General features: G+C 44.0%; 1 protein-coding gene and 1 long non-coding RNA gene across 2 annotated transcripts; both read right to left on the bottom strand.

Annotated features, from left to right (window-relative positions):
- Positions 1-4,790: 4,790 nt before the first annotated feature.
- LOC109313758 lies at positions 4,791-10,403 on the bottom strand. The gene is made up of 4 exons (XR_002102139.1): positions 10,342-10,403; positions 10,118-10,221; positions 7,305-7,373; positions 4,791-4,984 (listed from the first exon to the last, which is right to left on the bottom strand). It is a non-coding gene; the product is annotated as an uncharacterized LOC109313758 (long non-coding RNA).
- A 2,082-nt stretch (positions 10,404-12,485) lies between these two features.
- Positions 12,486-19,616, bottom strand: ASB12 (ankyrin repeat and SOCS box containing 12). Its single transcript, XM_019540468.1, is given in 4 exon segments — positions 12,486-14,056; positions 16,184-16,974; positions 16,976-17,026; positions 19,413-19,616. Coding segments are annotated over 3 exon segments (954 nt in total). The 5' UTR covers positions 17,008-17,026; positions 19,413-19,616; the 3' UTR covers positions 12,486-13,925.
- Positions 19,617-24,826: the final 5,210 nt, after the last annotated feature.

Here is a 24,826-nt window from a genome sequence, read left to right as displayed (position 1 = left end):
CCCTTGAGGAGCAACCACTCTTCCTGAACTCCCCTCCCCCTGGGGTCGTGGTCCCTTAGGGCCTCACTGACAAGCCTCCTGAGCTTGCCAAAGTCGGCCTTCCTGAAGTCAAGGACTTCAGTGTGGCTGACTGACTTTCCAGCTTTATGGCGGATGGTGAAGGTGATCAGCTCGTGATCGCTGTTGCCCAGCTTCCAATCAATCACTAGGTCGCCGATTAGGTCGTCCCCCATAGCCAGTACCAGGTCGAGCAGTGCCTTGCCTCTCGTTGGCCCATAGACTTCTTGAGTCAGGTAGGAGGTCATCCACACACAAGAGGAAGCTTTGCTACCGCTCGGATTTTTCTGAGTGATCCTCCCACGAGATGTCTGGGTAATTGAAGTCACCCATGACAACCGTGGTCCTGGAGCATGCGGCCTCAGCCAATTCCCAGGCGGGCTCCTGGTTGAGCTCAGGACTTTAGGTGGGAGGTCTGTAGTAGCCAAGGCATAAGCTTAAGAGGAGGGCAGAGAAAGTGCTTGAGGGACATCCTCAAAGGCCAACTAAAAACATGCAACACTGATGTCAGCTTGTGGGAGTATATCACCCAGGACCACTGCAAATGGAGGAAGAGACTGCTGCAGGGATCTCAGTATTTTGAAACCTCACAACAACAACAGGAGATGAAAAAGTGGAGTGGCAGAAACAGTGTGTCACAGACCAAATCAAGGATCCAGCCCTATTCAACCTACACAGAAACACATGTCCGAGCTGCGGTAGAGTCTGTAAATCCCAGAGAGGCCTCATCAGCCATCTTTGGGCACACACATAAGACAACTATGGAAGACAGTCATCCTCGACTGCGAGGGATTGCCAGAGAAGACTAGTTATAAGTAGTAGGGGCTTGGACATTTGGTCTTGACAGTTTTTGTGTCTTCACTTTAATACATTTAAGAGATCTTAGGTCAACAGATAACATTCTGATCCTCTAGTCTGACATCCTATGTAACACAGGCCATTACTGGTACTTTCTGAGTGATCTCATCTTGAACTAAGGCTTCAAGTGATGGAGAATCCACATTTCTAAATAAGTTGTTGCAGTGCTTAATCACCCTCATGGTGAAGAAATTGCACCTTATTGTTAGTCTGAATTTGTCTGGTTTCAGCTCTAACTATTGGAGCTTGTTAGGGTGTGTCTTTTTCTACTAGATTAAAGAGCTGTTTGGTGTCAGAAATCTCTTCCCCATGTAGGTATCTGTATGCTCAAGTCACCTCTTAACTTTCTCTTGGGTAAACTAAATAAAGCAAGCTGCTTTCTGATCTCACCGGGCACGTCTACATGTTCATTAATGTGCCATAATTACAACACATTCAGTTTAGTAGCTGTAATAACAGATACTAAACTTAACGCACTGTAATTGGCATTACTGCGCAGTAGCACAAATGAACACTTATTTGTGATGTTTATGTGCATTAAACTAAGTCTACTGAGCATTAGCATAATTTTTGCTAGCCATGCTAATGCACAGTAGAATTAGCCTAATGCGCATTAAGTGTCTCGTGTAGATGCACCCACTGTCAGGCAGGTTTTCCAGATTTTGCATTGTTCTTGTAACTCATTTTAGAACCCTTTCCATTTTTTCAATATCTTTTTTTGGAAGTGTAAACACTAAGGCTAGACACAGTGTTCCAACAGTCATTTAATTAATGCCATATACAGAAATAATTATGATTTTCTTTACTCCCATACTTATATATCCCAGGATCACTTAAGGCCTGTTAGCTACAACACTACAATGGGGAGAATGTCTTCAATTGATGATCTATGAGATGAGGTTTCAATGTGGAATAGTCTCATTAGGGGCATAGTACCAGCCTCATCCTTTGGGATGTTTAAAGCAAAGCATCAAGAAATGCAAGCAGCAAGCCTGCTTAGGACGCTGAAGTATGAACTACATAACTTCTTTGGTAAGCAACAATCCTCAGCCCTTTCTGCTTGGTGTACTTCCTGCTTCTAAAGGGGAATCTTGTAATCACAAGAATAAGTGTCTGAGGCTTTCAGAGTACCGATCTCTACCGCATTTGGAAAAGAAAATTCAAAACATGTTTCCATAGTCAAACACGCCAGGTCAAGCTGGCAGGAAAGCAGAACGCAGTCGTTCCTGTGGTGCGCCTGAATCTCAACCCACTTGTTCCACAGCCAGTGAAAGACCAGATTCTAATATCAAACACGTCATATTTTACATCATCCCTGCTGTTGAAAAGTCCTCTGTGTGGCTTTCTTGCATCAGTACAATACTAGATTTTTTTACATAGTGAGCTGCATCCTGTAGGGGTACTTCAGGGAGCCACAGTGTTGCCAGCTCTTATTTTATCACCGTTCCTATACTACCTGGTGTCTCTCTTACAGCTCCTGAAATCAAGTGATTGTATGAGTGTCACAGCTTTAACCTCCTTTTTTAAAGGTTTATTTCTAGCCACTGTGGAACACTTAAAAACTACGAATCCTAATAACTCAAGACCAGAAAGCAGACATCATTTTTTGAAGGTGGGGTTTGGGGTGGAGGTGGGGAACGGAGGCAGGACAGTCTACTGACTCATGAGCTTTGAATATTGAGCAACTGTAGCCATCTGATTGTTCAGAGACTTACCAGCATTTACTTGTGGACAAGTGACATGTTAAAATTGGCATTATCCTTGTCATTAGTCCCACTAGAGAGGTCAAATATTGATTGCTCTGTAGATGCTAAACTCCCCTAGAATTGGTCTCCAGCTCATGGCTAAGGTACAGTAGCAGGAATTATGAATGGCTGCCACCTGTGTTGTATAGCTCTTGCACCCACCTTAGAAAATTCATAAAATTGACTCCTATTTATGCTTGCATAGGACCAAAACCTATACCTCAAGGCTAGGAATGGCCCATCTCCTGACAGTTGTTATGATCCACTTAAGCAGTCAAGACCCAAATATGATATAACATGAGACAAAAACCCAAATATGGAAAATTATTTCTGAAGGAAAATTAAAATTCTGTAAAAACTGCTTTAGTCAATGAAAATGGACTTCACAACTTCTGGTCATGATTATTTCTGAACTAAATAATTTTCACCAATACATTTTCTATGGGACCTGAAAAATCATTTGGGGATGGAAAAAGGGTGCATCACCCATTGTTAATAGTTACTGTTTGGAAAAAAAGGACAGACCAGTAGTTAGGGCCCCAGCTGCAAGTTCAGGGACCTAGGCTTAGATCTCTGCTTTGACACAGACCTTGTGAGAAATGTTGAGCTATACACTGGATTTTTCTGGGTCTTTTTGCACTGTGTGCCCAGCTCTTCTGGGAAAGGTCAGTCTTAAGCATACATCCTGCTCCACACACCCACTTCTGCTTTCATTTGCCAAACCTGAAATGAAGCAGTAAAGCCCTTCCAAGGAACACTTTTTGAGATATCTGCCTCCAGTGTGCTCAAGGACACTGTAGGGGTGCATCTGGAACAGCTTCACTACCACATTTTTGGCTTGGCAGAAGCAGGTAGACAGACCCCAAGAGCTCCACGGATGCAGTGACTCACTGTGCCTCAGTTGTCCATCTACTGGAATATAAAATGAGGGGGGGGGGTTGTACTTCCCTTTACCAGAACATCATCTTCATTACTTCAAAAGAGGGTATTTACAGAGTTCTGACCACATCTAGTTTAATTCATGCAGGAACCTGGTCTTCCCTGCATTTTCAGACCAGGACAGCTATGTACTTTGATTTTTCTGCCCATTGGCAGAAAAAAAATACACTTTTTTCACTTTTAGCAGGAAAGACCAGACCTTGTGAGATGCTCAGACACCGTGGTGGAAGCACTCTATAAACACTTCAAAGACACTGTTTTCAAGTTACATCTAAGATGCAACTAAATCAGCAATAATACAAAAATAATAGGGAAAATTCTACTCAGAATCTCCTAATCAAACTGGAAAAAACGCAAGCTGTTTCTTAGGCTATAAGGGATAAATGTTCATTGTAAGAGGGTTTGCTTTGCATAAACAGTCACATTAACTGGACAGATTGCATTGTTACACTCTCATTAAAGGTAGGAGCTATGACTCAGAACTGTTTTAAATCATACCATTTTCCATTAACCCTCCCTATTTTACCTTCCCCCACCTATTACTGTTTTAAGACCACAATTTGCTTTATAATCATGATTTCTATTATGTTTGATAAGTTGACTGTTTATAACTTACTCTTTCCTTGCTGAAACTGAAGTTCCCACTTACTAATCTTTAAGCAGTTCTGTGCTTAATTCTGCCCAACTGAATTTTCTTTCCCTCCTCCTCTTCCAGTTGCACAATTATGTTTTATGCCTCCAAGACCTTCACTTTTTAATCATAGTGTGGTTTGTTCCAAATTACTTCACAGAAGCACAAACCACTAAGTCATCAGCGTCAAAGGACATGAGAAAATCACTCTGGATTAGCTTTGGAAGGACACCTAGTGGTTTTAGTTGGGTAGCAGCTCAGAAACCTGATGGAATCAAAGCCTGTCTACAGCCCATTTTGGTGGGTGGCTGTTAACAGGTTTAATTTCATGCATAGCACATATGCTACTGTGCTCCAGTGGGGCCACATTTGCCAAGTTGCTGACTTCTCTTTGGTATTGTATTTTATAATGCCTTTATCATTTGTTACTTGTCAGTGTACTGTGCTGTCAGTGCCCTTCCAAGTGGCGCAACGAGACGGTTCTTTCTAAATAAAACGTATTATTAACTTTTTGCTATCCAAGAACAACACGCACAAATCCATCGAAGAATACAGCTCTGCTTTATTGTTCCAGGCTCAACTCACTCGGTGTCACTTAGCACACGTGTAAAATGCACCATCTGTGTCCTTAGAGTTTTTTGTCCTTCATGATTAAGAGAAAAGCTCTGTCGTGGTTTTCCATGAAAAGAAAATGGTTGTGCAGGGTGTCCATGGGACACTGGCTGTCTCCTTCAACCTGGTTCTGGTAGGTTTCCTACAAAAACAAAAACAAAAAGGAAATGTTTGTCTGATGGTTTTTAATCCAATAAAAAGTATGGTTTTAAACAAGCTCCCCTACCCCTCACCCTGCTAATCACTTCCAAATATTGGCTCCCTTAGAAATAAAACCAATTTCACTGATGTTTCCTGTCAAAGCTGAAATGGAAAGTTGAGTGACAGCATGAATTATAAAGGGTGTCAACTGAAGACCTACAATTCCCTTTTGATTGCGTTATCAGTAATATAGGAAAATAAGTGATTGTTTACAATAAATCATTTTGACCGAGTGCCCTTAAAAAGAAAAAACACACCAAGATAACACATTAAGAACAACTATGCATCATGGATGGCAGGTGTTACTAAAAGGTATTTTGCCCTTGGCTTTTTTACTAAATCTGTCTTCCAAATCATAAAGCATTATCATTTCCATGGTAACCTTAAGCCATTACTCTCATCTGTTGTAAACCTGCCTAATCATTCTAATTTCCGAAGGAGTAATCACAAGTGTGTAGAGGCAAGGGGCAGCATGGGAAAGATAGGAGGATGTTATGTTGGCTGTAAATGGGCAGATGACTCGGTGCCTGGACAGATGGTGCCTGAAAGCTGGTGAAACTCCATGGATGAGCTGTCAAGCTAAGCAGAGATGAATAGCATGAATCAGAAATTTGCACGTGAGGACAGGAAGTGAACTATTAAAACAACTCAGCGTAAGTCTACAGCAAGAGAATCCCAGAGATGCCCTTTGCCATGTATGAGCAGGAAGGGCCAAGTTGTGAGGAAGTAGGAAGATGTCTTTGACCAGGATAGGGCACTCACATCCAAACACAGCACATCAGGCTTAAAACATCTGTAAAATGCACCAAGATCCTCAAATAGAAAATACAAGAAGGAAGAAGACATTATTGGTACCTGAAAAGCATCCATCTAGTGTCTGAACATGGGAGATCATCCACTGTTACAGCGACAGACAAATCTCAGAGAGTTTGCTTAAGGCAAAGGATTCTCCAGGTCTCATCTGAACTTCTAAGAACATTACATTTAGAGTGGAAATTTCTTAGAAATGAGCTCTTTATGAGATGTCTGCCACTGCCTGTTATATCAGAAAAAGCAAAATAGCTTCCTGCATGGTAGCTCAGCCCCTGTGCTGGACAGAAGCTTTGCAGATGCAGTTGGAAACTAAACACTCAACTTCCTGGGTTTGGTGTAGTTTTTTGAGTCAATTCCTATTTTATCCAAAATGGTTGACATATGCCTACTCAGATCCTCTTGTCAGATTTGATGTAGGCTTAGCCTCCACAGTTGGTATGGTTGGAGACAGCATGATAAAGCTTCCTCACCATGGAGCAGTCCTTCCTAACTGGACGGTCACATAAAATAGTCCTCACTTATATCCATCTGAACAACTAATTGTTTTTCCAGAGATCCGACTTCTACAGATCCCGTGCAGTTTGGAGCTAGACACAATAGCGAGAGCTGCTTCTTATCATGAAACTTACATTAATTAATATACATGTGCAGCTGTTATTAGAGCCACCAGCTGGTACTTGTTTGGTTTGATTACTATGAAAATGAAAATTTTCATCCATTCAAGTATTAACAAATTACTTTCCCCTTCAGGTTGTCGGTTCAAATCTATCCCAGGTCAGCAGGGAATGAAAATCATTATCTTCTGATGGCTGTTCAGTGGCCTGTGTATAATGAGAGGATAGCCATAGTCCTGTTCCTAGAAAGGATGTGACAACATCAGAAAAGCCGCCATAATCAGCCATTGGGATAATGGCACTCTTGTTAGCAGTCTCAGAAGAGAGGCTGAGGACCCAATGGGTGTTGGAGTTGCAGTGATGGTTTCCTTGTACACTTAAGTGATTGATGGACATTGAATTCACCCACTGCTGTTCATACTTATGTGAGGACAAAACAGTGTTTCATGGATGCAGTGGGGGTAAAAGCAGGTTTCAAATGTGCAGCATGTGTTATCCAATCATTTCCTTACTTTCAAATGTGCAAAGTTGCTACTTCAAGGAGCAGGATCGCATTTAGTGTTTAATCTTCCCACTTCATTTTTAAAAAAGATGAAAATATCTGTGTGTTTATTTTTTTTCCCATTCCTTAAACTAATATCACTTCATATATCCACAGGGAAAACAGTAGCATAATGCCACACTTGTCAAACTAGTTTCCTATATTAACAGGAATGGAATGCTAACTCTTCTCCATATGAATTTCTAATAAGCCCATCATGGTGGTTTGCATTTAAATTATGTCATACAGTTAGATAATAACAGCAACAACATCAACCCACCACTACCACCTACCTCTTTTATGGCTGTTTCCATTACAAGATCTCAACAAGTACTTGACAGAGGAGGTCAGTGTCACTATTTCTGTTTTTCAAGGCAGGAAAACAAGCACAGGAAGATTAAGTGATTTGCACCATGTCACTCAGCAGGTCAGTGTCAGAACTGGGAACAGAATCTGAGTCTCCCGTGTCCAAGTTCTGTGCATTAGACTGCCTGGTCTCCTCTGTCATAGTGCTGTTATTAGCCAGTATTTGTAACTAAATATAATGTCCTTTTCTCATGCAAAAAACTAATGTTATTGTTGGGGGTTTTTCATGAGACAAAAAGTTAGCCCTTTTATGAATCCTAGAAAGGGCAGGGAATGACATCTGGGAGTAGGATGGGCAGATGCTGTCACTGCCCCACGATCCCAGGCCTGGCCTTGCCTGCTCACCCCACTCCAGGATGCTGCTCTCCGCCTGCCCATGGCTCCATCCTGCCAAGTAGAGCAGAGCCATGATCCATTTCCTACAACTCCCTGCAACAGGCACTGGTTCTGAGAGCAGAGGCAGCTCCACGCTGTCACCACCCCATGATCCTGGGTTCTCCATGGAGACAGCTGGGACCCCCGTGGGCAGGGTGCACATCCAGACAGATTGGATGGGGCTACAGATGGGTGGGGAGTTGCATCCAGGGCTTGGGATGAGATCTTGGGGTGGTGACAATGTGGGGCCACAGCCAGGGCTGAGCCACCACGTTCCCGGCATGCCCCTGCCCACAGAACCCGCACCTGTCACAGGGGCATGCGGGGAGCAGATTGCAGCTCTGCCCCATCCTTGGTCCTGCATTGTCACCACCCCACGATCCTGAGCCATGATCTGGCCTTGCCCACATGTCCTGCTCCCGAACAAAGCTCTCGGCCTGCCCGCGGTCCCATCCCATCCACCCAACCACATGCCCTGCCCACATGGGTCCAAGTCCTGGTGGTGGGTGCGGGGTGGACTCACTGGGGTGCTTAGGCAGTGGGGCTGGTAGCTAGAAAGAGCCACCGCTGGCAGGGCTGCTGGGAAGTGAGTCCAGGTGCTCCGCCGCCCCAGCCCTGCTTTGCACCTGCTTTGCCCCCTGTACCTGGGCTGGATGGGATCAAGGGACCTACCACAGGCAGAACAAAATCCCTTGGTGGGCCAGATCTGGCCCATGAGCTGTATCTTGCCCACTACTGCTCTACATGGTTGAGGAAAGACATCCTGATCCACCAAAACAAAGAGGATGATGTAGCCATTCTTGATGTTTATGTACTATAAAGCTTGCAGGTATGAAAGAATCACAGACTTAGAAACCCCTGCCAACGAGCATGTTCACTCAGACTGAGATAGTTAAATATACACTATACGTAGCATTATTGCCCTAAATACCACCAATACACATCATGCAGCCTAATAGAAAAGTGAGCATCTAAGAAGTTTTTAAGTACTGTGTGATAGTATACTTGGCACCTTCAGGCCATCGGGAAACATGTTTTAATAGGAGTTGGTTTGGCCTTAACAGTATTTTGAAAGACCCTTCTGCTGAGTTTCTCCCCTGGCAGCTGTAGGTATTAATAAGGGAAAAAATATCCACTCAACTAGTTCAGTGTCTCCCAAGTGATGCTGCTACTGGGATTGTTTATAATACATGAAGGAAACATAAGGCAAATGGTACAGTGTTTAAGGCCAGGACTAGAGTGTCCAAATGACTGGGGGATGAGTTATTTCTCATGTCATTAATCCTAGCACTCAACAATAGGCCATTTCAGATCATCCCCAGATGAGCAAGACCTCTTAGATCATCCAGCCTGTTTCCCAGCCAAAGCACAATGGTTCCCGACAGAGTATTTTCTAGTGTTTTGTCCAGTCTAATTTTAAATATGCCAGGAGTCGTGGAGCTTAAAGCTTCCCCAAGGAAACTCTTCCCTATCTTAATAGATTTTGACTAATAGATTCTATAACCTCTGAAATAACAATTAGATTATAAGCCTATAAATAATGCAGAACTTTCTTCTGTGCTTGTCTGTGTTTTGCAAACAAATGTAATCTGACTGACACCCAGGCCATGGGGATATCTGGCACATGGGTTCAGCAAAGACTAGGAGCAAGTGAAGAAAACACAACTCAGGGAATCGGTACTCCCCGAGGCTCTGACAGCATCATAAACCACTCCAGCAGTTGCCATGGTGACGCGTGTGCATGGGCATGTATCCTGAGAGCTTTCTGTTGTCTCTATTTTCCCTGTGCCTAATTGACATTGGAGGGTTAGGACACAAGTATAGAATATATCAGGAACTATGCAAGGGATATGGTCCTGAGATCCAAAAAATAGAAGAGAGGAGGAGGAAGGGCCTTAATAATTAAGAATTTAAGTGCCAGAGGACTGTGGGAGCATCTAGAAGTGCATGGAGCAACAGTGACCCTGTGTGGTTATGCATCCAAGGTGAGTACCCACCTAAGCATCCAACTAGGGGGATCCTTCATTCCTGGTGCCTGTTAAAAATAGTCTTATTAAAACAAAGAACAGTATCTTCTAAACTCATTCTCTCTGCAGTTTCTTGCTGTGCTGTGCATGACACACATGCCACATACAGTATATGGCTCTCACGAGTTGAGTGCTGTTTCCCTATACGTATTGGAATGCAGCAGTACAAAATCAGGTGCACATCAACTCCCTGCTGTTTACAACATCTGTTAATAAGAGTGTAATGGGCATCTGCTTTGAATCCCAACTCTGAGCTTTTACCTATTTGACACTTCTCAAATGGCACCATTCATCTTCCCCACAGGAGGAACCAATCAGGCATCTCCCCACTTATTTACCTTACAAGGCAGGGGGGAAATCACCCCATCACAACACTGATCATGCAGCAGGTCGGGGCTGACAGACCCTCACCACCTGGCAGGAGGCATTGCAGAGTAGAAGCCTGAAATAAGGCAGATAGTGGACAACAGCATCAAACCTTTAAAGACTCCCCTGTAGAACCACTTCTTTTTTTGATGGTTCCCACCACTAACCTATTACTTAGACTTACGGCCACACTTACCATGGGAGATGTTCAATGGAAAGACCTTTCTTTTTGTTGTGCGTTTGTACAGTACTAAGCAGGGTGCCATCTCAGCCCGAGACAAGGACTTTGAGTTGTTGCTCAATAAACTTGGCAGATAATTTTCTACAAGTTAATTTTATGCATCTCTTTAACCCTCAATTCTTTCTTCCATCATGTTGTGTGCCTCGGTGACTAACCTTGGGACCTTACTAATATTCTCTGCTCATGTCCCCCTGCTGTCACCCACCCACCCCCTGCCCCCAGCTGGCTGCCTAGTGTTTCAAGGCCCTGCCTTGTGTCACATTACAATTAGTTTGCAAGCAACTTGTGCCAGGAGTTTTGTCAGCTATCTGGGGAGGTTTCCAGCACACTTTGGGGCCTGTGTAAAACCATGACTGATGTCTGAGCACTGTGTCCTTCTTTTGCTTGGCTGGGTTAAATTAGGGAGCTGGATGTGCTGCTACAGGAAAGAAGTGTTAATCAGAAAGCCAGGCAAATCCATAGTCACTGATACACATGCACCTTCCAGGGAGGGCTTCACCGTGTGCATGCAGGTGTGCCAGGCACTCCAGATTGCACTTAACAAGCCAAGTTTCTTGTCTGCTGACAAGGACAAAGAGAACAGACCTGACTGTTGTGAGCTGGGGCTATATTTACTGACAGGCGTAGTGATTTACATGAAGCCACTCTGTGACCAAATGTGCTGTGTATTTTTGTTTCCCATTTTCATCCCCACTCCCTTCACTCACCCTCTGCTCCCCCAACCCATTTGTTTCTCTTCCACCTACAGGAAATGGTTGTTTAGACACATAACTTCATTGGGGTAAAGATTGCAATTGAGTCTTGTCTATAAACCCTCCTAGCACAATGTGGCCCCAACCGGTGTGCTTGAGCACATACAACATTAAAGGTTTACTAATGATGATCAGCATTTAAGAACAGTTACATCACCAGTGACTGTAAGCATTCCCACCCATGATTTAATGGCAATATATGTTCAGATGAACAGAACTTGTAATAGTATCTGGCCTGGGATGACTCCCGATAACAACACTGCTGATCATCTGTGGCAGGAGTCAGCAGTAGTTTTGATCCCTGTTTCATTTGGCTCTTGGCTTGAATCATAGAATCACAGAAAATTGGGTTTGGAAAGGATGTCAGGAAGTCATCTAGTCCAACCCTCTTCTCAAAGCAGGACCAACCCCTACTATATCATGCCAGCCAAGACTTTGTCTAGCAGGGCAATAAATGTCTGTTACCTAAAAGAGATGGATACAATTTACACACACCACACAGAACCTGTTTGTGAAGCAAGCAATTTATAGGTTTTATGACCCAAGGGCTCTGCCTGCACTGTTCTGCTGAGTTGGGCCTGAGACTCAAACTTGGATGTAGATCCAACCTTGCCCCCAAACAGGGACGTTTCCATCTATGGTGATGTTTTGGGGCTAACTCCATTTTTAAGATTTGATATATATCTCTGAAGGTCTGAGTAGCCAAGGATCTAGGGCTAGTATCAGATACCACTTAAGCCACTGGAATTTGTAGCAAGTTTTGTCTTATTAAAGGATTCCTCAAGAGATTTTCAGTGCTTTGCTTCCATTCAAGCCAGAAATGCCAATGAACTGGCCCCACCAATAATCCAGCACCTTCACTAGAACCTGGAAGTCCAGAAGCAGCAGAAGCCAACAGAATTGCTTCTAACCTCAGAAAACGCTCATTTGGGGTCCTGGTGTGGTATGGAGTCAACATATCCTCTGCATGCTTCTCCAGCCCCACATACTCTAAATGTTCCTCTGAGTCATGGTGCACTAGGTCTGTTGGCACCTCTGAGGAGGATGGATCAGGGATGTTATTCATAAATCTCTTTTCCAGCAGCTTATTACTTATCCATTAAAATTCGATCAGAACTGATACAGCTTGCAGAGAAGTTTGATCAGGGAACAAATTGCATCCAAGGCCTTGTCAAAGTTTTAACTAACTCAGTTTAAAGATCCAAGTCAAGTATTGTACTCAACCAATGTCAATTAGAAATGGGGTAGGAGGAATCCCAGGCTCGGATGTTTTTTGCTTACCATCAGATGGACTGTTGTCAGTCCTGTTCTATAGAATAAAGCACGCCATGCTTGTTTACGTATTTATGAGCCAAGATATGAACAGTTAAGAAACAGCTAACAGACAGAGTCAAGTTTCCATTGATATTTGCCAAATTCATACTTCATATGACACCAGAAGGCAGCAAGTCTCTCCAGTTAACAATTAAACAGTAGTTATTAAACAAGCCAGAACTGTTTAATTAGGACTAGAACATGCCTTTTTTAAATTGTAAAATCAGAAGCATGCAACAGATTAGGAGAAGCTCCTGTCCCCTTCAGTCCAACTGAACCCATTTGTTTATACCAAATGGGTATAAACCAGTGTGTTTTAGCTTTTAAACATACAGGGACAGAAAGGCTCAAGAGATCTATTACAAAATATGCAGATTTTTGTTCAGGTCACCATTTCAGATCCAGCCCTTGACTGGAAGCTGTTACCACTGAATAGCTGCTACGTAGATGGGTATCCCTGTATCCATCACTTCCTTGGTGCTGTACAAAATAGTGGAGACAATATGGTCACTGCCTGAAGGATCTTCCAAAAAATGAGCAGATGGTTTCAGGCCAGCTACTAGTGGGTAGTATTAGGTACTGTTGTCCTTCTTCCTCCTAGTCCTAGCAGGGACCACAGAGAATAGGCTGTGGAGACTGATTGGCCTTCTTCTACTGGGACTTGCTAAGAAATAAGTTATGCTTTGTGAAGAAGGGCAAGAGGTGCATGCTACTGTTCTCCAACCACCTTACCCATTTACTGCTTGCAGCTAACATGGAGGGCTCCAGTCTGACAACTTTTATCAGTTCCCAAATTCACACACCTCATGTAAATCACAGGTCTGATGGCAGCTTCTTATTCCAGCTGAGAGAGCATGATAAGCAATGGTACAACTTCCCAGGAAAATGATTTTTAAAAGTAAAATAAGACCATTAAATAATTACATTCATCTAAGGTCACACTCCAGAGGAAAGATCAACTACTGTACTCTTTACCCTATTGCACCATCTTTCCTTTCCTGGTTAAAGGCAGGAGGGAAAACCAGCCTTTTCCTTTTCTTTTTTTTTCTCCTTCAGATTTTGCTTTGTTCTGCCACAGCCCTATGGACTCTGTCTCCACTTAACAGTCACTAATATGAAGAGGTCAAAGTACTAAAATATGAGGGTAGAAAACCAAGACAATCTAAAGCAATTAAACCCGATTTTTTGCTAACACCATGCTCTGGGCCTTTCAGCACACTGAGGGAGCTCGTTCTTTTTCCTTCAGCTTCTGTCCTCGATACCTGTTATGTGGTTTGTTTTCAAAACGGCGAACATGCCTTTCAGAGGTCTAACGCAAGCAAATGCAGACAGTACAGATGAGCAACAGATGGCAGTAATACACGTATAATTGCTATTCGGTAACATCTTCTCAGCCAGGTGGTCAACACATGGTGCAAGGCTTTGGTCTTGAGCTTTGTAACTCTTCCGAGGTATTACTCTGATCCCCTCTTACTATCGGTGCTTGAGGTAGTTTACTAGCACAGGGGGAATCTCCAGCTGATCTATGGCTCGGGCTCTCCTGGCACGTTTCAGAAGCTTCCTGACAGCCAACCTAGACTGAGACATCAGGGATTTGGGATGAACTGTGGAGGAAAAAGATGACAAAGACTGAGGAATCACCACAAGCTTTCTGGACACAACACCTCCAAACCTCATGCACCCCCATAAGCATTAGTATTAGTACTCCATGGATAGATAACCCAGTTTGTTTCTCTCACGCACAAATGCTCTTGGTACACTGCAATATGCACACGCTTTGGCTTTCTGCCAGCTGCAAGGTGTCTGGCTACTGCAACCATTTCAATGAATAAACTGCATCACCATGCAGCCTGCCACCTGGAGACTGTGTCAATGGGCATGACATTAGACACAGTCTCACAGTAGTGTTCCTGAAAGCAGATGGGCCTGCATGGTTCAGGTTGCATAACGCCAGTGGCCTGGCTCTGTGCTTTGAATGATAATCTGCGGACGGTCTGATCATCGGTGACAACGACGATAGCATTCTGCTCTAGATGGCCAGAATTCGAATGCTGCTGTGAAACAACCTCTAGCTGTGTCTTCTCACCCTTATAACCTTTGTCACACGTCTGTGAACGCAGTGAGCCTTCAGCCCATCACAAACTTGCAGCGCATCCATGTCACTACCTACAGAATAATCTGCTTGTTCAGCAAACCACTTTTTTTACACAGATTTTCAAATTCCAGCTTTCCTGTCAGTGCAGAAAGCATGTAAGAGGCACAAGACAAGGTCCTTCCTATGGCCAGGGTACTGTACCTGTTAAATAATAAGCTTAGCTCTAGGAGTTTCATGGGAGCTGTACCTACCTAGGCACTTTTTGGAACATTTCCCATTGCTTCACTGGTACAACTACATCTTTGCTGGAGATGAAAACATCAGTAGACATTGGTCACCGCTGTGCAACCTAAACCGACTGAGAACAAGGCTAGAGGTTTCATTGGTAATGACAGCTGAGCACTATAAATGCTCATGTTCCTACACTTACTAAGTATGGAGGAGCTGCATCAATGGTGAATTATACCTTTGAAGAGAACATCCATGGGATGAAGTTAATAGGTCCATCTGCTCTCCTTCTTTATCCTACATTCTGTTGTATCTGCTTCTGGAAGACTAAATACTCACTGTCCCTACACAAGATTTTTTATTAACCTCAAGCCAACATAACTTTGCTTTCACTTTGACTCCTGCCAGTACGGGGTAGGGGAAGGAGGTCCCTGAGAATGCATTTGATTTGATTCCTGATTACATTGGAGCACTTGGACAGTCACTCCTATTTCGTCCCTCACCTTCATCCCCCGTGGCTGTAACAACTCTTGCAGTCAACAAACATGGGCAGAAGCAACTGACATTTCTTGACCAAGCTACACTTGTAGAGGAAAGGAAGGTAGCCTTGACTCAGGCCAGATACATACCCTGTGAGCTGAATATTTTAGTAGGAGAAGAAAGGAAAGGAGCTAAATAGTTTTGAATGGAGAGGTGCCCTGTGGAAAAGTGACTATGGGCTCATTGGTTAACATCCCACTGTGGGAACGTTAGGAGCTGGTGATTTGTGTCTTATGTAACCTGCACTGACAGCAATATCAGCTGGAGTAAATGTCACAATTAATAGCACAACAGCACTTTCCCAGGGTTTAAGACAGGGAGTAAAGAATATGGCACCCAACTGAAATTTTAGGGGGGACAAATTACTGCAAACCCTTTTCCAAATTGACGGCAATTGGTTTGTTGGGGGAGAAGATGAATGAAAAATGATCATTGCCAAGTAGTTTATGGGTAGGGATCTATTTCATTTGCAGCTTCATGGATTTCGTGGAAACCATGAAATCTGGGATTGTCCATGAAATCTACCAAATGAACAAAAAAACTTAATAAAAATAAAACGCTGGCTCCCCAGTGGGAGCTAGCAGTCCTTGCTGCCTGGAGGGAAAACAGCTGACTGGCAGGGCATCAGACAATATGACGGCTGTCCCATCATCCCTCCTCCCCCCAGGACCTCCCTGCCAATCAGTGTCAAAGAGCAGGCCCTCTGCCAATCAGCACCGAGGCGTGGGGCCTCTGAAATGACGGTGGAGTTAGAATTTTATTCTGCAACAAACCTGTGAAAATTGGTAAGTGCCCCCACAATTGAGGTAGACCCCTATTTACGGGTAATGCAAAAGTTTTCAAATCAATAGTTGTGCACACAGGTTACCTCTTTCCCTGATCAGCAGTTCCAGACCCTCAGCCTTCGGTGAGATCTTATCTACTGCAATATTAGGTAAGTACACATTGGCTCCAAAATCAATGAGCAATCTTATGAACTCACTCCCACAGCCATGTCTCAGGCAGATTTCAAGCAGTGTCTTGGGCTGCTTGATGCGTGCAATCATTTTCTCATCAGTGCAGTTGTAATCGGGGTCAGCTCCATAGAGCAACAGCATCTTAAAACATTCCAGGTGTCCATAGACGGCGGAGAGGTACAAAGGGCCAGAACAAGCTGCAGTATTGGCAGCCCAATCTGGGACCCTTGATTTAACATTAGCTTCTGCCCCATGGTCTAAGAGTTCCTGCAGAATACTGAGGTCTCCATCCCGAGCAGCTGTGAGCAGAGGAGAGCAGTTATTGTAGATGCTGCCAGAAGGACAGGCCCCTGCCTCCAGCAGGGCTTTCACACAGTCAAGGTGGCCGTTACTAACAGCAGTGAACAGCGGAGTCTGTGCCTTCACATCCAGGCTGTCCACCTCTGCTCCGTGAGCCAGGAGAACTTCTAAACTTCTTAGGTGGCCCTTAGACGCTGCTAGGCGAAGCAGAGTCCCAGGAACACCCCAGCCACTTCTGCTGTTGATAAATCTCTTGTATCTGTCTTGGCACAAGAGTTCATCTACAGTGTGGTAATCGTCTTGTGACACCGCCTGATTCAACTCTTGCCTCTCTCCATCATCATCTTCATCTTCACAGGGCTGGAGCATGGAGAAAATTTTGGTTACGTCTATGAGACTCATTGTTTGTTTGTCTCCTAAGCACAACTTTCATCATGAGCTGTAATGCATGAGATCTGTGGAACAAAAGCAGGATTCGTTCAGTAAAGCAGTCTCATTCTCCTCAGACTCAAGTGGGGGGAACATAAAGATGAAGTAATCGATCACGTTACATCCTTTGTTCCTCACGCAGATATGTTCATTCTTATGCCTGATAGATCCCAGGAAGCTGAAGTTTTAGGACAAAAAGATCTAAACCAATTGCTAAGATCGAAACCAAAAAGATCTAAGCCAATTGGTTTAGATCTAAAAAGATCTGAGCCAGTTGCTTCAGTGTAAGCATGGACCACAAGGCCTCGAAGCAACACTTGTGCAGCTGTTCAGAAAGCCACATTCCCTGGGGTATTGGCCACTAGTTATAACCATGGTTTCTACAGTGGTTGTTTGAGGTGAGAGGAAGAAGACATTGGATTAGGGCTGGGGCTAGGATTTGTAACATCTGGTCAGGACAGCCCTGTGGTGTGACTAGGGGAGGTCACTTACGAACAAAACTTTGGCATCTAAAAGGCGAACAAGGAGGCTGGCTTTTCATGAATGCTCAGGACTCCCCAGCCCCCATGGCTGTTTATGAGAGTGGTCAAGTACTGAGCATCTGTGAAAATCAGGCTCCTTCCCCCTCACCTTGCCTCAGCTAACACAGTCAGTGAAATGGGAAAATGATCAGCAACAGCCACTTTCCCAAGCACGTTGAGATCTAAAGGAAATGCTTAAGTAGGCTGGAGAGCCAGACCCATTGCTGATGCTTACTCAGGAGCAGACACAGTTACCCTGTCCATTTTTTTTCCCTTGCAATTTGAAAGGGACTGGAAAAGTCACAGGATTTGGTTCAATTCTTTATGCTGAAAAATGACTTGTGCAGCTAATGGAAACAGACAAATCCAATTATGGGTTTTCAGAAAGGCAGGAAGGGTCTTTCTGTACTAAATATACAGGCATCTCACTATCCAATATATCTCCCTTCTCAGCCCTTCCTCCCCCACCCTAAAGCAGGGCAGCAGGAGAAGAGGGAGGGGATGGGGGAAATCTTCTCCACCTCTGACCAATTGTTTGTTTTTGCACAGAAGCTGTAATGAAGTCAAATAATCGGAGTTGTGAGATCAATCCAGATCTGGTTGCGAACCTCTGCAAGAATACATAATGCTCCAGAGGAATGTGCAATCTCCCAGGCTGCACCTGACCCACTGTGAAATGCTAGGAGGCAGGGACGGGCTACCGGAATTCCTGACACATTCCCTTCCCCAAACATCGAGGGAGTCCTCCCACAGAAGCCACCACAAGGGACAGCCCTTGCTGTTCCTACCCCTAAAAGATGTGTCAAACTCTTTCAGACGAAGCTGAAATTCTGTTCCTCTAGTTAGCTGCATCGTGAAACCAATAAATACACTTCCAATAAGAGTGCTAAGAAGCATTTTTCCAACTATTTGAGTTGGTTTAATAAAGATACTGGATTTACCCAAAGAACCTTGTCTGCCTATGTCCTTAGACCAGGGGTTTTCAACCTTTTTGGATCAGTGTACCCCCGGTGGCTGGATAAAAAGCGGTGGTGAAGGGGTGGCACGTGGCCAAATGCGGGGTGGCAGCAGCTGCCACGTGTAAACTTTGCCTGCCCCCCCATCCAGCCAGGTGGGCAGCACTTGCACAGCAGTGTGGGATGGTGCATGGCAGTGCTCCATCCCTGCCTACCCATGTGTACCCGCTAGGGCCTTCTCAAGTACCCCTGGGGGTACACGTGCCCTCAGTTGACAATCCCTGCCTTAGACCAACATGGCTACAACCTACACCCCTTCCAATACGAGTGGCACTTACTGCAGAAAGATGCATGTTAAAGGACATACACACTAGCTTTGGACAAATGATATATACACCCACCAGAGGCAATAAAGTATATCTGTCCCTAAAACATCACTTTAGCAGCAACATTTTCTGAAGTTGTTAGGCAGGTTTTGTAAACAAAAATCTATTGAGCCTGAATCTATTCAACTGGATGAGCAAAAGCCAAAGTAACAGTTAATAAAATAATGAAGCCCTGGACCTAACAGAGAAGCAACTTTACTTATAACTTATTTTCTTTTAAGCAAGTCTCGACTTGAAAGCAAAGCACAGCTATACTTAAAAGGAAGATGCTGAAAGTAAAGGACAGCTGTAATGATCATTAAAACCAGGAATCAGTGTCTACATAGTGACCCTCCCTTCAACTTGTAAACACCAGAGTAAAAAGCATATATTTCACATGATCGCTGATCAAAATAGCCACTTGATGCCAGACACTGAGACAATCCCCTAAAGCAAAACATCGGCACATTTGACAGTCAAAAGAAAAGGTGCTCGGGTCAAAACTAACAGGTTCTGTTTAGAACAGCAGGAAACATACTCACAAACTGAAAGCTGAGGTTGCCGAATTACCTTGAAGTTGCCAGAGTTGCCTGGCTATCATTGTGTGGCTGTCTGACCTTTGTGAGGTAGCTAGCGCTCACCCAGTGCTGTGCAGGAGGCTGCTCTCCCAGGGCTAATTCTCCTCCGCCTTGTGCAGAAGGGAGACAATCCTCCAAGAAGAAGAATTCTCCTCCAAGAGGCGAGCTATCAAGCTCTGTGTGACTGGAGAGAGGGAGGCCATCAGGAGCACAACTGAAATGCCAGGGGCAGGGAGAAGGGCCAGGGCTTGCAAGCTAATTTTAGCCCCACAGGCGTTTTATCTTACCACTTCCATTCTTGGAAAGTTCCCACTGGGATGAGTATATATAGATGGGGGTGGGAGGAGGTCTGAGCCAGAGGGGAAAGCAGACAGGTGCTTCTCCAGGGGGTGAGATGTGGGGTAGTAGAGCAGACACGCACACGGCATTTGTGTTATTTTTTCCCATCCTGAGTCAAATTTACCCAGATTCACTCACGTGTTTGTCCTAACACTCGTGATGCTGGTCAGTTCCCTGCCTGGGGCTGGCAGCTTCCTTCCTACTATCGATTACACCCACACTGGTCCCTGGGATTTCCATGCTCTCTAAATCTTGTCTAATTCTTCCCAAACTGATGTTCTCCCAGCCTGCATCCCCTTCTCCAAGGCCTTTTTCACCTCCAGAGAAACATGAATTATGGCTAATGATTCCCAACACTTTGGTTTATTCCTGAATTATGGACAGACTGTGCTACTTGCTGGCTACTCCAGGATGCACTGGGTGTGAGAGTTTGAAGTTTTATGATGCCTGGTTACCAGACCATGGACAATCAGGCAGATTAGCTAATATTTGCCTTTCCTCCCCGGCCTACCACCTCTTTTATTTTACAAAACTAAACAACTTGCAGTAAGGCAAAAAAGCTTCTGTGTGCCTCAGAATAGTGAATAAAACAAGTAGGTGGACTGGTAGTGTTTGGGGCTGCCTTATCAACAGCTGTCAGCTGGTAAAAGTGTCATTTTATCTTATCCAGTTCTCTTTAAACATTTTTGCAGACAAGAAGAAATAGTCTGAGTGTGAAGTAGCATTATCAGTGCTATGAGATACTAAAAGAAATAAACTGAATTATCCAGCAGAAAGATCTCCCATACTGCAAGAGCTAAATCTGGGGGCTCTCTGATAAGGAAGTCTTTAAGCCCTTCACCAGCAGCATACCCAGAATAGTTCATATAGCACGTTGAAGAATGTGAAGTGCTAGGCAATGCTAAGTATGATTAATTAATCAAATCTGCAATTTGCTGCAGATTGTTTGGACTTCAGTCTCCTGTAATTTTGCCATTTCCAAATGTGCTGTAAAGCAGATTCCATTGCTTCAAAATGTTCATTTTTTCCAAAGCTGAGGAAATCATGAGTGAAAGCAATTATGTGGAACAATGTGCACAGAAATATTTGAATAAAAATTGGGAACACTTAAGAAGGGTTTATTAGGTAATAAAGAAGCCACTATCAAGATTAGGATTCTATAATCAAGACAGACAGCTCTGGGTAAAAACCCTCCCTGGTTCAATGATGAAGTAAAGGCAGCAATTAAAAATAAAAATAGGCTGTATAATACAAATGAAAAGAGGAGATAAAATACAAGCTATGATGCATAGTACATTGATAAGGGAAGCTAATGATGTCAAGGAAAAAATTGTTGGCTGTCAGACCTTAAGACTATAGAAAGGTTTGTTTGATTTTTAAAGTATCTAAAAAATAAAAAGAAATTCTAGCACTGGCATAGGCCTATTACTGGAGATGGTAAAACAATTAATGATACAGGAAATGCATTCAGTATTTCTTCTGTATTTGTAATGATGCATTTATATAATGTAAGAATGAAGCAGTACTTTGCTATAGTCTATTAGTAACTGAAAGATATTAAAAACATTTACATGGGATACATACTTTTTGGACAGCAAGCATAGGTAACTAAGACTCCAAAGTCCCAACAGTTAATTAAGGAGACATCTGGGCTATCAACATTAGTTTTTAATAAATCTTGGAATACTGGGAAAATCTGGAGACAGCATTTTACCTAATGCTGTGCTAAACCTCAAAAACAGCAAGCGAAATGATAGAGAGTTATATACTGGCTAGCATGACAAGATCCACACAAAATAACTACAAAGCTGATGTGGGAATTAAATCAATGAAAAAGGAAAAGCTAGAAATATAATTAGTAGCAATCAATGTGCTTTTACGGAAAGACAGTCCTATCACACAACTGATTTTTTTCTTGGGGAAATACCATTTTGGTTATTAAGGTAATAGCAAAGAGTCAATAAACTTTTTATAAGAAATCTGACTTATTACTGTAAACAATTCTGATTTTTTTTAAATTAGCACAGTACAAAATCAACAGAACACACATTACATGGATTAAGAACTGGCTAGCAGATCTCAGAAACAGCCCCCCAATGAGGAATTGTAGTTGAAAGGGGTGTTTCAAACAGGGCTTTACAAAGATCAGTTCCATACCCAACGCTATTCAACATTTCCATCAATAATGTGGAAATACAAAGACTGGTAGCAGTATGAAAAAAAAATAGTGAGCAGTACAGAGCAGCCAGAGCAATCTGGATCATTTGGTAAGTTAGGTCTGTGCAAACAAAACAATTGTTAAATACAGTCAAATGTAAAGCTGAACCTTCATCTAGGAACAAGGAATGCAGGCCAAATTACTGAATGATCTGGAAAAGCAGTGACTAAAAATGATGCAGATGTCATAGCAGACAAACAACATTTTGCTTCATGGTAGCAAGGGCAGAATTAATATATTGCTATCCTAAAGCTTAAACCTCTTTACCACCTAAATTTAAGGTCAACCTCTGTAAACCATGAGCAGTCCAAGGTCTGTGACATTCTGCAGTTCATTCAGTAGAGGGCAGTGGTACACAAACTCACTTCTTGTCTGGCCATCCTTCTATCTCCGTGGTTCTCGACCTTTTCAGACTTGAGACACCCCTTGGCAGACTCAAGGCACCCTTCAGAAAATGCCAGCTCTTAGTTTTCACTCTTCTTTTTTAATGAAATAAAAATAATAGAGCAATTCTCTTGTTACAAAGAACTCAAAAAGACCACAACAGATCAGAATGTTTTTAACATCTTGGATTCGTATTTGAAAGCCCTAGGTTTATCTTGTGAATCCTGTTTGCACACGTAACGGTGCTAACTCTGCAATACCCTTAAAATGTTCTCAAGGGTTGAGCATGCTGGTTGAGAATCATTATGTTCTCTCTCTATTTTAAAGCCTCATTAGCTACAAAGAGCTTTTAAAGTATTAATTTTATTGTAAAGCACCACATCTACTATATTGTTATTTTAAACCAGAGGCACTCAGCCCCCAGGTCAGATCCAGCTCCCAGGTGCAATGTCATCTAGGCTAGGTACAGGCAGTCAAAAAGCCCAAGGCTGAATTGATTCAGTCTTTGAAGGTTAGTTTAAGCTGCACAGATTAAATTGAAACAGGTAAACAGACATTTAGTTTTGATTCAGGAAATGCAGCCACATGCCTGCAGTGGCTCAAGCCCCTGGGGCGCATTAAAGCAGGCTTGCTGGCTGTGTGTTTGCTTCCTCTTCCTGTTGCCCCTGAGATCTCTGGGATTTGCAGTCTAGAATCACAGAAATAGGACTCTGCAGGGCTGCTCATCATTTCCTCTTCCTGCTTCTAGGTGCCTTTGCGATTTGCAGCCAACAGTAAATCTGATTGGGGGAGGGGGTGTTTAACCTGCCTCCCTGGCCCCAGACCCCATCCGGGGTTTGCTGGAGTGGGGAGGGGGCAGCGACCCTCATAGACTGGGCTGCATCCCCAGCCGGGGTTGCCCCCTCCCCCACCCCCTTGTCAGCCAGCCCTCACCACTATGGCTAGGGAGCAGAGGGACGGGGCCAACCCTGCTCTCTGGAGCAGACAGCACAGCCCAGCCCAGCCCAGGGCTGCAAAGCATGCTGGGATGCTGGGGGGCTCTGATTTAACTTGAACCAAGAAGGGGTCTGGGACAGAAGTTTCATAAACTGGTTTGACCCCAAATCATAGATTAATTCACAGATTCATAGATTGTACAGGGCTGGAAGGGACCTCTGAAGATCATCAGGTCCAGCCCCCTGCACCAAGCAGGAAAGACAACTGGGGGTCAGGTGACCCCAGCAAGGTGACTGTCCAGTCTCCTCTTGAAGATTTCCAGAGTAGGTGATTGCACCACCTCTGGAGGGAGCTTATTCCACAGCCTGGACACCCTAGTTGTGAAGTAGTTTTTCCTAATGTTGAGCCTGAAATGGTCTTCCAGGACTTTGTGGCCATTACTCCTAATTTTCCCCAAGGGTGCTCTGGTGAACCATTGTTCATGTAGTCCTTTATGTACACCTGTGATGTAGCGGTAAGCTGCTATCAAGTCCCTTCTCAGCCTCCTCTTTCTCAGGCTGAAGAGTCCCAAGGCTGAAGAGTCCCAAGTCCCTCAGCCTTTCCTCGTATGGCTTCTTGCGCAAGTCTCTTATCATATGGGTGGCTCTTCTCTGGACTCTCTCAAGCTTTTCCATGTCCTTGTTAAAGTGCAGCGCCCAGAAGTGGATGCAGTACTCCAGCTGCGGTCTCACCAGTGCTGAGTAGAGTGGGAGAATCACTTCTTTGGTTTTGCTGGAGGTGGATTGATTGATGTATGCCAAAGTATTGTTAGCCCCACTGGCTACAGCATCGCGCTGCGGGCTCATGTTCATACTGTGGTCTATTATTACCCTCAGGTCCCTTTTTATTTGTAGTCCTGGTCAGGTTGGCGTTGCCAAGCCTGTACACGTGCAGGGGATTGTTCATCCCCAGATGGAGCATTTTACATTTCTCAATGTTGAACTTTATCTGGTTCTGGTCTGCCCTATTTGCCAGGCTGTCTAGGTCCCCTTGTATCTGCAACCTATATTCAAGTGTGGCCACACTTCCCTGTAACAGTTTAGTCTGATACCATATTCAACCAGGTTTATCTTAAACCAGATTCAGCCATTTTGAAACTGGTTTATGTACAATGAGCTTCTCTTCTGTTACGGGTTTAAACCACTTAAACTGGTTTATGTGTAACTTCTGTCCCTAGCCCCAGCCCCTGCCCATATATACTGGGAACCTCCTGGGCTGTACCCCTGTGTACCAGGTCAGGCACACAGGGCCTGATCCCAGTGTGTGGGGCCTGAGTGGAGGCAGCGCAGTCCCAATCCAAGGGCTCAGACCAGCCCATGGGGCTAAATCCGTGAGTACCACGGTTTCATAGTTTCATAGTTTCTAGGGTCAGAAGGGACCTGAGCAGATCATCTAGTCTGACCCCCTGCCATGGCAAGAAAGAGTACTGGGGTCAAGGTGTTCATCCAACCTCCTCTTAAAGCCCCCCAGGGTAGGAGCCAGCACCACTT

The sequence above is a fragment of the Crocodylus porosus genome, unplaced genomic scaffold (genome assembly GCF_001723895.1).
Source record: "Crocodylus porosus isolate Cpor-Errol unplaced genomic scaffold, CroPor_comp1, whole genome shotgun sequence".
NCBI classification, from domain to species: domain Eukaryota; kingdom Metazoa; phylum Chordata; order Crocodylia; family Crocodylidae; genus Crocodylus; species Crocodylus porosus.
The sequence above is the reverse complement of the archived record's forward strand: the minus strand, read 5'-3'. Positions and strand labels throughout refer to the sequence as shown.